This window comes from Schistocerca gregaria, chromosome 4 (assembly GCF_023897955.1).
Source record: "Schistocerca gregaria isolate iqSchGreg1 chromosome 4, iqSchGreg1.2, whole genome shotgun sequence".
NCBI lineage: Eukaryota > Metazoa > Arthropoda > Insecta > Orthoptera > Acrididae > Schistocerca > Schistocerca gregaria.
The window spans coordinates 94,504,112-94,517,354 of NC_064923.1; the positions used below are offsets into that span (position 1 = coordinate 94,504,112).

A 13,243-nucleotide genomic window follows, 5' to 3' on the forward strand; every position below is an offset into this window, starting at 1 on the left:
TTTTATTCTGAAAAATTTTGAACTGGTTCCGGACTATTTTCTCGACTTATTAAATTGTTTTCTGCTTCATTATTCATCATACTGTTCTCCTATGTTGGCGAGTTCGCCATGTTAACAGTTTCTTCATTCTCCCTATCCATCATTTTTGCCTTTTTCATCGATCGCGTAATCATTTACAAAACATACAAAACTCGTCACTATACGAAAATTACACACAATATGACACTTTATCACCAACAATACCATTTACACGAAATGCTTCCCGACAAACACGATTAACGAACAATTGAAATGTTCATAATTGCACAAAATTGTCAAACCCGTATACAAGACATCAAAAATTACATTCTGCAAAAATACCATTAGAAGAAAGGCAAGACAACTACAAATGTTCATTACCAAATCTTCACATGCAATATAGACTACAATTACTAAACTACAAATTACCACAACAATACTACTGTTTGCTATTTTTACTATCAAAAGAATTCCAAGGGCCGATCCGAAGCAGCGGTCGCCACGTGCATGGGGGCTTAATTAAATATAATGCTAATAATTTTAATTTTTGTCGCTGTTTGTCCGATTACGCAGTCTCGTAACCGGTTGGCCCTTGAATAATATTAGTACGCAATCTGACTGCAGAGAATAACAACAAAGAATGAAAGAAAATTTCCGTTAACACAATTAATTAATTAAGTCCCCAGCAACTATAAAAGCTACGAAACAACAAAGCACAAATGTAACTGTTCTGTGTGTGGAAGTGTGATTCAACGTACACATCTGGCACGGTTCTTCCTCACTACGAAAGATGCTTTAAACGCCATTTACGATGAAGTAATTTAAAAAAAGAAATACTTTGATTGCACATAGAAACCAGAATTACACTCTAATACATGAACACAAGCCAGATGCTTTGTTGACTGAACCTATGAGCAAGAGGCATTGTTATTTACGAAATTTATAATACAAAAATGCTTTAATTACCTCATATATATTGACGAAAAATACACTCTGATCGTTACAACATCCCCAATCGAACAGCATCGTCTGTCTAGCCCATCAGAATAACTGCACACGACATGCTCACAAATAGTACTCTATCGACATCGACTCAACAAACACTGATCACACCTACCTCAGAACTACAACTGCCCACAGCAACTTCTCAGCTGCAACTACCAGTGGAGGCGGCTGAATAATACTCTTTGGCGCAATCTCTGGCGCTGTGACTCAGTGTAGCCACCTTTCAACGTACAACGCAGTGGCTGACAGCCTTCACCTAAACACTGAGAGCAGTGGCGTTTGATCAGAGGTGTCAGTGCTAAAAGACAAGTAACACTGCATGTAATAACCGTAGAAATCAATGTGGTACATTCGACGAATGTATCCGTTAGGGCAGTGCGGCGGAATTTGGCGTTAATGGGCTATGCCAGCAGACGATCGACGCGAGTACCATTGCTAAAAACACGACATCGCCTGCAGCGCCTGTCCTGGGCTAGTCACCATATCGGTTGAACTCTAGTCAACTGAAAAACCGTGGCCGGGTCAGATGAGTTGCGACTGCAATTGGTAAGAGCTGAGGGTGGGGTTCGAGTGTGGCGCATATCCCTCGAAGTCATTGACCCAAGTGGTCAACAAGGCTCTGTGCAAGCTGGTGGTGGCTCCATAATGGTGTGGGCTGTCGTTACGTGGAATGGACTGGGTTCTCTGGTCAAACTGAACCGATCGTTGACTGGAAATAGTTATGTTCATCTGCTTGGAGATCATTTGCAGCCATTCATGGACTTCATGTTTCCAAACAACGATGGAATTTTTATGGATGACAATGCGCCATGTCACCTGGCCACAATTGTTATCAGTTGGTTTGAAAAACATTCTGGACAGTTCGAGCAAATTATTTGGCCACCCAGCTCACCCGACATGAATTCTATCGAACATTAATGGCACGTCGTGCTGCAATCATATTCGTACAACAAACGCAGTAGCATCCTCTAAATGTCTGTCGGTTACAGTCCAGACTGGAATTGGCTCTGAGCTCTATGGGACATAACATCTGAGGTCATCAGTCCCCTATAACTTAGAACGACTTAAACCTAAGTAACCTAAGGACATCACATACATCCATGCTCGAGGCACGATTCTAACCTGCGACCGTAACGGTTGCGCGGTTCCAGACTGAAGCGCCTCTAACCGCTTGGTCGATTGTAATTGCTCCTTTTAATGACTGAAGGCCAATATCAATGATATTCCTAGTGAATATAGCGAAGGGACTGCTTCCAAAGGAACAATGTCGATGACTGTCGGAGCGCCGTTCCACTTACAGTTGGTGCACTAAGTACTCGCCTGCCATGGTGCAATTTTAAGGACATAAATTCGCTATTAGTTTTGATACGCGGCTGGCAAGCTATTGCTTATTGTCTGACTTAAGTAACTCCGCAGCCACGGATAAATTCTTGCTTTATGATGTTAATGTAGAAGTACCAGTTATCATCCGAGCAGTTTGTTCCTGCAGTACAAAGCATCACTCCAAAATAAAGAATACGACTCGCGAGAACAAGTAGTGCTACTAAGATAATAACTGGCATCCTTGTGGAACTCATGGCAAACACTACCACCAAAGCCTACAGTTGGCTGTGAGCCAACGTCTCACCAAAGACAAGGCTGGTGGATGCAGTGAGCATGCAAAGAGCTTACAAACTTCCCAGAACTGATGCGTAATGAAGCTGGCTAGCTTAATGCCTCAGTTGTAGTTACAGAATAAATGTTATAGATCTTGAAAAAGATGAAATGGCGGTGAGAAAATGAAAGAACCAACAACACCTTTCACTGTCTTAATTTATATATATAAAAACCAATGGATTTTTACGAGGTGGAAAGCACTTGAATAAGTTCTACCCAAGCACATGAAGCTTCACGAGAATGATCAGCCGAAATGACACTCAGGTCAACGAATTAGCATCTAATTTAAATGCTGGCACTATGCTGCAAGCGACATGGCATTTTATTTTCAGCAGTTAAGGAGGCCTCGAACATCAGCTGTGGTTCATTGCTCTGTCCCCTCAGCTGCGCTGATAGCTCTGTTGAAGTCCTGTGTTCTGTGAAGGGGAATTTCTGGAATTGAGGGAATGTAGACTGCAGCCATTGAAGACAATTACCCAGATTTGGCGTAGTTTCTTCCAGCCACAAAGGGTGAAATAAAGTGCCCTTAATACACCAGCAGATAGTGTGCTGCTCTCTTAAGCACAGATCCGCCTCCACAGAAAGAGCTGATCAGGGTGCTGTGTTACGGCAAGTGACCATCCGCACACTACATTTTGTGAGAGAGCCCCCGCAACGAATATTTGCCTGAGAGTATGCCTTCCGTTACGGATGACAACACCCAAAATGTTAAACGCCAACGAATTTTTTTTCGCTTTTAAAACCTTCATAGAGAGAATTGAGGCCGTTATACTCAATTATCAAGCTTGTTTTAATTAAGGAAACATTAGTAGAGCTGATTTATGGAAATATAGGGGGTACATGTCTTGTTCTCATGGGTAGCAGGAGAAGGTCTCTTTTAGGATAAATCGGGACAGGAGTTTGCCCTGCCTAAACAGTGTCTCAAGCGGTTTAAATAATTCGACAGTAATCTCTCAAGAGATTCAGCACATCATATGGCCCATGTACTACACGTTTAGGAAAAAGAAACTGTTGGAAAAAGTAACACGAAACATTTCACAGACTTAACAGTTTTTCCCCAAAATATGCTATCAACAAAAAATAAAATACAGCTAGTTAATATTGAGGTACACTCTTCGAACTGCAAAGTCGTTTGCGTAGTTATTTGGTGTAGAGACACAGAAAAACCAACATGTATTATCGTTGTATATAAGGACAGACTCTCACTGTAGGACTACACAGTAACCTGGATCTTTTCTCACGAAATTTATTCAGTCTGTGGTTATCCTAACCCATCTGCTCCCCGAGGAGATATTTAATGCGACTTCTGAGATTTTCCCGGTGTCTTTTTATGGAAGACTTTGAGGAGAAAGCTCTTGACTTTGCCGTCTTAAAGCCTACGGTTTTTTTTGGCGTTACGTAGATGATACTTTGGTTGTATGGCCGCATGGCAGACAAGAACTGGAAAAATTCCTTTGTCATTTAAATTCTTTACATGAGAACATCAAGTTTACTATGGAGATTGAGAAAGATGGGACTTTACCCTTTCTAGACGTGTTAGTACGCCGTAGAGTGATGGGTCTTTGGGACAGTCGCAGTACAGAAAATCCACACATACAGATCTATATCTTCAGGCGTCCAGCTGCCATGTCCCCATACAAACCGCCGGTGTTCTTAGTTGATCTCTATTCCAATTTTCTGTTCAGGCCCGGAACTCTCGGAACCGAGGTGATGCAAAGCTTTTTTTGATGTGTGTATTAATGTCATCTACCGTCCACCAGCAAAGAGCAGGGTCTTATTCGAATCCGTTAAAGACGATTTACAATTGAGGAAGGTGGGTGTTTATAAAGTTCCCTGTGAGTGTGATTCAGCATAAATAGGTCATCCGACACGAACCGTCCAGAAACACTGTGTAGAACATGAGAGACACACACATCTGCGGCAACCTTTAAAATCAGCAGTGGCAGAACATTGCACTTCCGTGGGACATTCAATGGAATACAATAATTTAAAAAAATTTGCACCGGTTTCCAGCTTCTGGGACTCTGTAATTAAAGAATACGTGGAAATACGTCTTTCTGATAATTTAATGAATCGTAATTACAGCTTACAGCTGGATAAAAATTGGAATCCAATTATTAAAATGATGTGGTCACAACGGAATCGATATGCTCAGTCGATACTCAGCGATTAGTTTGTTCTTACTTCACCACTGAGGGTAGCACACACAACTTGGCTCTCGCGCATGTCACCTCCTTACACATGCGCCGTAAACCTCCAGTACGATTCGCATGTGCGGAATTCGCTATAAATACAATGACTGCATCAGGTCTCTCCAGTACTTCTTCTACTCACCTGAGGATGGCCGGACGCCTCTAGACCGAAATATCGTGGCAGAATTTTGATGGGATCCGAGTGCAAACCCGAAAATTACTGGAAGTATTGCCGAAGAGGTTGGCGTCTGTTGGGATATGTTGCCGCATACACCAAGCAAGAACGAACACCATTCTTCCTGCACTCCCTGTAGAACATGAACATATCAGATTGTTCTGCATTGGAAATCCCACCATTCACTCATGACTTACTGCTTGAACTATCTCACACTAAGTGAGCAGCAAGTCACATTGCACTCAAGAAACACACAAGTGTAGTATAAGTAAACATAACAATATTGTTCCTAGCAGCTATGCTGACTGAATGGCAAAAACAAGTCACAATATCTCGTGAAGAACTCGCACAACAATCCTGCAGCAAACACCACTGGCATCCTAGTTTACCCTACTTTTAGTCTCTTAACGTCAACAGACATTGTTTCATTTTTTTTTAAATATAGCGAAAATCTCGAAACGTTCTTGACTCATTTACTTCAGAGTTTTACAAAACACTCTAAAAAATCATTCTGACCGACAAAGCCATATTTTGTACTTCAAACTTTTACACAACACTCTAAAACATTCAGACAAACATAAGCCATATTTTTTACTTAAACTTTTTACGCAACACTCTAAAAACATTCAGACAGACATAAGCTATATTTTTAAATATATATAATGTGCAAATATATATGTAATATAGGAAGGGGAAATGTTGTTACAACAAGTCTCGAAAAGTTGTTGGCTTATTTACTTCAAATTTATAAACAATACTCTAATGGACATTCGGATGGACATTCACTACATATTTTTTGATAATGTAATGTATAAATACATGTTTAAGAAACCAAGAGGAAATGATATTACCAAAAAAACTTGAAAAGTTCTTCACTGACTTACTTCAAATTATTACACCTCTCTAATCAACATACGGAGGCGCATAGGCTATATATCTTTTTAAACGAAAATGCACAGGGCTTCTGTTATTACCAGCTGAGAGGAAGAAAAACTGTGATGTAGTCTGCAGTGAAAACGTGCAGTTTTTGTCTCATTCTCACAGTCAGTTTTAGCAGGCCGCTTAAACATTACATAAATTATTTCTCCAATTATATTCTTTATTGTTACATTTTCTTCCTCGCAGTTGGTTTTCACAGAAAATAGGAAACTATTATTTATAGCCTACCGACATATGGTTAGAATACTACTACGGAATTTTAACAATAAACAAGGCCTAAGGTCAGAGAGAATGAAGAAGAGGAGATGGACAGAGGGGAGGAGTAAATAGTCATATAGAGGTGGAAGGAGGCGATGATCAGAAAGAGAGGGAGCAGGAAGAGATGGAGAGAAATGGGGAAGAAGAAGATGGACTGAGAGAGAGGGAAGGAAGTGATGAAAAGAGTTGGGGGATGGAGGGGGGCATGATTAGGAGATGGACAAAGAGAGGGGAGGATTAGACCAACAAAGAGAAGGGGCAGAAGGAGACTAGGACATACGTTAAATTTCCATACGTAATTAGCAGTTGCAGAGCACTGCCTGATTCAGTAGTATGTAATAAACTGACGTTGAACATAAAGAAAATAAATACCATGAATTTCAGTCTAGAGAGGGAAAATGACACTGTGAAGTCAAGTGAGGGTCGAACGAATAGTGATTCACAGTTCTACATCTACATGACTACTCTGCAATTCACATTTAAGTGCTTGGCAGAGTGTTCATCGAACCACAATCATACTATCTCTCTACTATTCCACTCCCGAACAGCGACCGGGAAAAACGAACACCTAAACCTTTCTGTTCGAGCTCTGATTTCTCTTACTTTATTTTGATGATCATTCCTACCTATGTAGGTTGGGCTCAACAAAATATTTTCGCATTCGGAAGAGAAAGTTGGTGACTGAAATTTCGTAAAAAGGTCTCGCCGCGACGAAAAACGTCTATGCTGTAATGACTTCCATCCCAACTCGTGTATCATATCTGCCACACTCTCTCCCCTATAACGTGATAATAAAAGACGAGCTGCCCTTTTGCACCCTTTCGATGTCCTCCGTCAATCCCACCTGGTAAGGATCCCACCAGTTAAAGTGGTTTGTAGGCACAAATAGATTTGCAAACAGAATGTCATCAACAAGTTGTGCTGTTAGAGTCCTGTCATCAGTGTGCAACAGTTAGTGTCTTTTAGTTACATGCTGTTCAAAATTACAGTCGATTCTTAGTTATGTAATTCTTTTCTGAGGAACAAATGCACAAAACGTGAACACGGTTTTCAAACTACAGCAAAGAGTCTAAAGAATAATAACCAAAAGTAGCAGACAAGCTCATTGTGAAGAGCTATTCAAAACACTGGGGACTTAAACTAGGTCATGTGAATGGATTTACCTATCAATTGTACACAAAAAAATAACATTGATAGTTACTGCACAGACAGACCTGTCCATGACCCGGGGAACAAGATCATGACAGAACTCACATTTGCCAAGAAAGAATAAAAATAAAACAGAAACGCCATCTTCTCCCAAGGATTAAAAATGTACAAGAATTTCCCAACTTGATTAATTAGATTACTAATACGAAGTCAATAAAGAGTAGAACCTTCGAAAAAAAGTAACACAAAGAAATAACAATAACAATAATAAAACATCTATCATTTCAAATAACATTTTCAAATTATGTTTTATCTTAGTGTTTCTTTTCTTATTTTCCGGAAAATGTTAGTCACAAAGTTAGGTAATGTATCCTATGTGTAATTCCTGATTCCAACATCTCACTCATTATAGACGGACTCTAACATTGTTTTTCAGGTAGGGAAATGGGAAGTTGCAGTACGCAAAATGGAAACCAAACATCATTGCAACAATGGTCCTGAAGTTAGCTGGAAGTGTGTGTAGTGTGAGATTATGAAATAATGTGTATATGGTGTGTAATGTGTGCAATGACTGCAAGTCAAAAATGAATTAATAGTGCATCAGTAGCCTGTTACAGTCTTAAACAACTTTTTTGCAAAACTGTTATATAATAGACATTAATCGATTGAGGTAGCACTATTTTAACAGGCTGGCATTGTATTCAGGAGGGAAAAGGCTCCAATTTTTATCCAGCTATCCAGATCCAAGTTCTCTGTCGTTTCCCTAAATTACTGCAGGTAAATGCTGGGATACTTCCTACTGTAAGACTTCAGGTCACCATCTGTTTCATCTTTATCAAAGTACACCTGTCGAGATAAGAATGTAAATGACTTTAGATGTGAATTATGTTTTTTTGTTGTTCTTAAACTGTACCACCACAACATATCCAGTGTCCTTCTAAAACTGAACTATGGATGAATAAATTTGCTACTATTACTACTAATGATAACTTGTATAACCAGAAGTTCCTGTTATAGAAATCTTAATTGTTGTTACGCGTTTTGTGCAGTTCAGCTTTTTTGCTCTTTCCATTAAGTTATTACAGTATTTTATCGTTCATTTCCATTTATTTTATTTTACCGCAGCTATGTATTAATTTAGCTTACGCCTGAACAACAACAGCAGCAAGCGTGCATGCTTAACTAGACCTCGCTTTTCTGTTGCAGAGTGCGACTTCAACCACATGGGTGTTTGCTAACGTTTTGCCACTTCAATGAGGAAATGAAGTTTCTGAATGTATCGACATTGTATGTAAAGTAAAACAGAGTGTTATAACCTGCGTATTTTCTGTAAGTCATCCCTATTGTGAACCTTGAGTCGCATATTAGCTATGTTTGCAAACTCGTGCCACTAATAGCGACATTTCTGCAATGACGAACAATGTTTTATTCACTATTAAAGACTAAATAGCAATGGTTGTACTTCATTCATTTATTCATGTCCAGAACCAATCGAGCAACGCCATTCTGAAGAGATAAATGTCCACAAAGTCTACGTAAGTAACTGAAACGGTAAATGCCACAGAACTGAGTATATGAAATTAAGGAAGTGGTCATTTGAAAAGAACTACTTTTTAATTCCTTTTAAAATATTATTAATATTTCTCTGTTGATGTCATACTAATCAGGATAATTATAAAATCTGTACCAACTGCAAAAAGTACTGAATATGCTTACGTTAAGTAAAAAGCCCCTGGCGTCATATTCTGGGGTAACTCATCATTGAGTAAAAGAGTGTTCATTGCACAAAAGCGTGTAATCAGAGTAATTGTTGGAGCTCATCCAAGATCATCCTGCAGACACTTATTTAAAGAGCTGGAGATATTCACTGTAGCCTCACAATATATATATTCACTTATGAAACTTGTCATTAACAATCCGAACGAATTCAAAAGTAATAGCAGTGTACACGGCTACAACACTAGGAGAAAGGATGATCTTCACTACTCAAGCTTAAATCTAACTTTGACTCAGAAGGGGGAAATTATGCTGCCACAAAAGTCTTTGGTCACTTACCTAATAGCATCAGAAGTCTGACAGATAACCATATAGCATTTAAAAGCAAATTAAAAGAATTTCTTAATGGCAACTCCTTCTACTCATTAGATGAATTTTTGGATATAGTAAGTGGGTAATTTCCCCAACCCCACACAAAAAAAATATTAAGTGTCATGTAACATTTTGTGTAATGTAATATCTTGTATAGACACCTGTTATTAACCTGACACGTTCCACATCATTACTAAGTGTCGTATTAATGATCTATGGAACAAGTACTAATCTAATCTAATCTAATCTCACATATATAAGGAATAAGAGGGAACCTAACGCTGTACCATGTAAGACGCCAGTCGTGATGCCTGCCCAGTGCGTCCTCCTCTATAACTATTCAGCACTGCTTTTTGCATTGTTTTTATTGTATATGATTCAAAAGAATTGAAGAGTCCATAACAAAAACAAACACAGTTTTTTTTTCGTTTTCGTCGGCACATTGTGACAGCCGCGTCTGGGACTCCCCATTTGCTTTAATCAAATTTAGCACAAACTGCCTCTGTCCTGAGTTACTGTGCTTCAAAGAAAAGGTGGTTCTACAAAAACAACCCTTGTTATAAAAGTGTCTGAAGAAAAAGGGCCTTGTAATTCGACATGTGCTATTTCTGAGTGAAAGTAGGAGAGAGTGCTACCTGCATGTTTGTTGTCATATTGTCTTTGTGCCTGTTTTAAGGTTCTGTAGCTGGATTCTGTAACGAATTTCAAAGAGTGCACAGTGGCGTAAGAACTGAACAGAAAAAAAAGTTTTGTCATGACCTGTTGCTTGTATATGCTGTGCTAAGCTTGCAAATATTCAACAGGTTAAGCTACTACTTTCGAATGATAAGGTCTTCATTTTTGCCCAACGATCAAGATTTATCGTCAATTTCACGTAAGAAACAGAATCAAGTCATTAGAGTCCCTGATAATTGGCACACTGGCATTACCTCTTTTTGACATCTTCCTCCTTTCAGTATGTGGAAGGTAGATCAGTCACTGATATTCATTATATTTCAAAAAACCTGCAAAGAAAACAGTTAAACTGAAAGGACTAAGAACGTATGACTATAAAGCGGAGGTATCGAAAAGCTACATTTTTGTGCGGCACAGAACCTTGGCGTATGGATGGACTTCGAAACGAAATGAAGTCTCCAAACGAGTTGACTTTGTCAGCTTGATACGACGTAATCAAGATTAAGAAGTCAAAGGCGCAAGATCCCAAACTGATTTTGTCTTTCTTAACGAATGAAAGCAAAATCTTTTTCAACGCACTGACTGTCTACGCAGAGGAAGAAGATGGACCGAACTTGGATATGATTTCATCTGATAAGAGCAGCGGAGAGGACCAGGGAAAGTTTGATATGTTCAGTTCTAAGCGTCTTTAATGTAACGCAGTATTTTGTTCTGTGATATTGTGATACATTAGCATGCCTTGGGGCTAATGAAGTATAGTTACTGCTGCTATTCTATCATTCCTTCTTACAGTCACGACTGTACTTTAAAAAAATTTCATTGTAAATAGGCTAAAAGGTATGTTAAAAATTATCATAGGTATGTTCTGAATATGTATAGGAAGCAATGAAAAATATATTTCACAACAAGACACTACAGAACGATGTACAACGTTTTTCTCTTCTGAAAAATTTAAATTTTAGACAGAGGCTGTTTTTTATGTCTGCAGTTGTGTCTAACACTATTGATTTCATAGAGGTTAAACTTTTAAAGAGTGTTATTATCTATGAAATCAATGATCTTCTACAGATCACCGAAAATACGTTGTGTGACTTTTGTAATTTAAGATTTGCGATGTTTGGTACGTAAATACAATTTTGGGGAAAAAATTAGTACAGCTGGGAAGACGACGTCGATTTTGATTCGAGGACGGCGTATGCCACCTGACATATAGTAGACGTACTGATAATCGTTCCAACGTCGTTCGCCAACGGATAGCAAAGTGACACCAGAGCGCCTTTTGTGTCTAACCTTTCATAAGGAATACTCACACTCAGAAGTGTAAATGTGATGCAAGCGTGCGAAGCAGTCAGCCAGCCATACCACTGAGACGCACTCGGTTCTAGGAGCTACAGTCTGGTGCCGCGCGACCGCTATGGTCGCAGGTTCGAATCCTGCCTCGGGCATGGATGTGTGTGATGTACTTAGGTTAGTTAGGTTTAAGTAGTTCTAAGTTCTAGGGGACTGATGAACTCAGAAGTTAAGTCCCATAGTGCTCACAGCCATTTGAACCATTTGAACTGGTGCTTCCTACAGCCAACTGTGCGAGTCTGAAAGGGGTAAAATTGCGTCCTGAAGAGTGACAGGATGGCCCTTGCAGACAGCTGCCACACGAGTTGGACGTGCCGAGTCAGTTGTCCAGCGGTGCTGGTGTCAGTGCTCACGTGAACATTCTCACACCCATAGACAAGCTTCTGGACGTCCACGCAGCACAGACGCCCGCCAGGATCATAATTTTGTAAGGGCAGCAGTGGCAGATCATACAGCTATCAGAGCACAGGAAGAGGGCTTGTGAGCCCAGATGTGTCAACGCCAGCTGTTCTAACCGGTTATTTGAAGCGACACCTCTAGCCCATCTTCCACGCCACGGCATCAACGTGCACTGCTCTACTGATACCGTCAGAGGACAACTTGGAAGACGGAATGACACGCCATAGTCTTCAACGATGAAAGCAGATTGTGCCTGCACGCAAGTGATGGTTATCTGCGCATACGACGTAGGTCTGGGGAACACTGTCTCGTAAACTGCATCCGTCCAAGACTCACTGGCCCCTCCATAGGCCTTACGATCCCTTCAACAGGATAACGCTCGCCCACACACTGCTCACTCAACTCGACGTGCTCTGCAAGATTGGCACCAACTTCCCTGGCCAGCAAGATGTCCAGGATTGCTTCCAGTCGAGCACGTGTGGGGTACGATGAGACGAGAAGTGACTCTTGCGACTCGCGAACTAACAACTCTTACGTGAACAGTTCGAGCAAGCGTGACATAACGTATCCCAAGACAGTATTCGAGACATGTACGATCGACTCGACTGTTTTGCCACCCATGGAGGCTACAACACCTATTAATATGGTTGTTTCAGCATGGGTCGATCCCTATTACCTCACAACCGATTGCGCTATTGATCAGTAAATGTCACCATTTCATGCACTTTATTTGCTTAATTGCAACAATAATTCTTGAGTGAACTGGAAACCTCTAAAAGGGTGTACTATTTTTTTCCTTTTAGTATAAACACGGTGGTCCATTGATAGAAACCGGGCCAATTATCACACGAAATAAGCATCAAACGAAAAAACTACAAAGGACGAAACTCGTCTAGCTTTAAGGGGGCAACCAGATGGCGCTATGGTTGGCCCGCTAGATGGCGCTACCATAGGTCAAACACATATCAACTGCGTTTTTTCAAACAGGAACCACCATTTTTATTACATATTCGTGTAGTAAGTAAAGAAATATGAATGCTTTAGTTGGACCACTTTTTCCGCTTTGTGATAAATGGCCCTGTAATAGACACAAACGTATAAGTACGTGGTATCACGTAACACTCGCCAGTGCGGACGGTATTTGCTTCGTGATACTTCACCCGTGTTAAAATGGACCGTTTATCAATTGCGGAAAAGGTCGATATGTGTTGATGTATGGCTACTGTGATCAAAATGCCCAACGGGCGTGTTCTATGTATGCTGTTCGGTATCCTGGACGACATCATCCAAGTGTACGGGCCGTTCGCCGGATAATTACGTTATTTAAGGAAACAGGAAG

General features: G+C 40.2%; 1 protein-coding gene across 1 annotated transcript in view; it reads left to right on the forward strand.

Moving 5' to 3' along the window:
* Positions 1-8,845, forward strand: part of LOC126267534 (uncharacterized) — a 65,770-nt gene extending 56,925 nt beyond the window's left edge. The window contains exon 3 of the mRNA XM_049972836.1: positions 8,599-8,845. Within this exon, the coding sequence (XP_049828793.1) occupies positions 8,599-8,630 (32 nt within the window). The 3' untranslated portion in view covers positions 8,631-8,845. The remainder of the gene's footprint in view (positions 1-8,598) is intronic.
* The last annotated feature ends 4,398 nt before the right edge of the window (positions 8,846-13,243 follow it).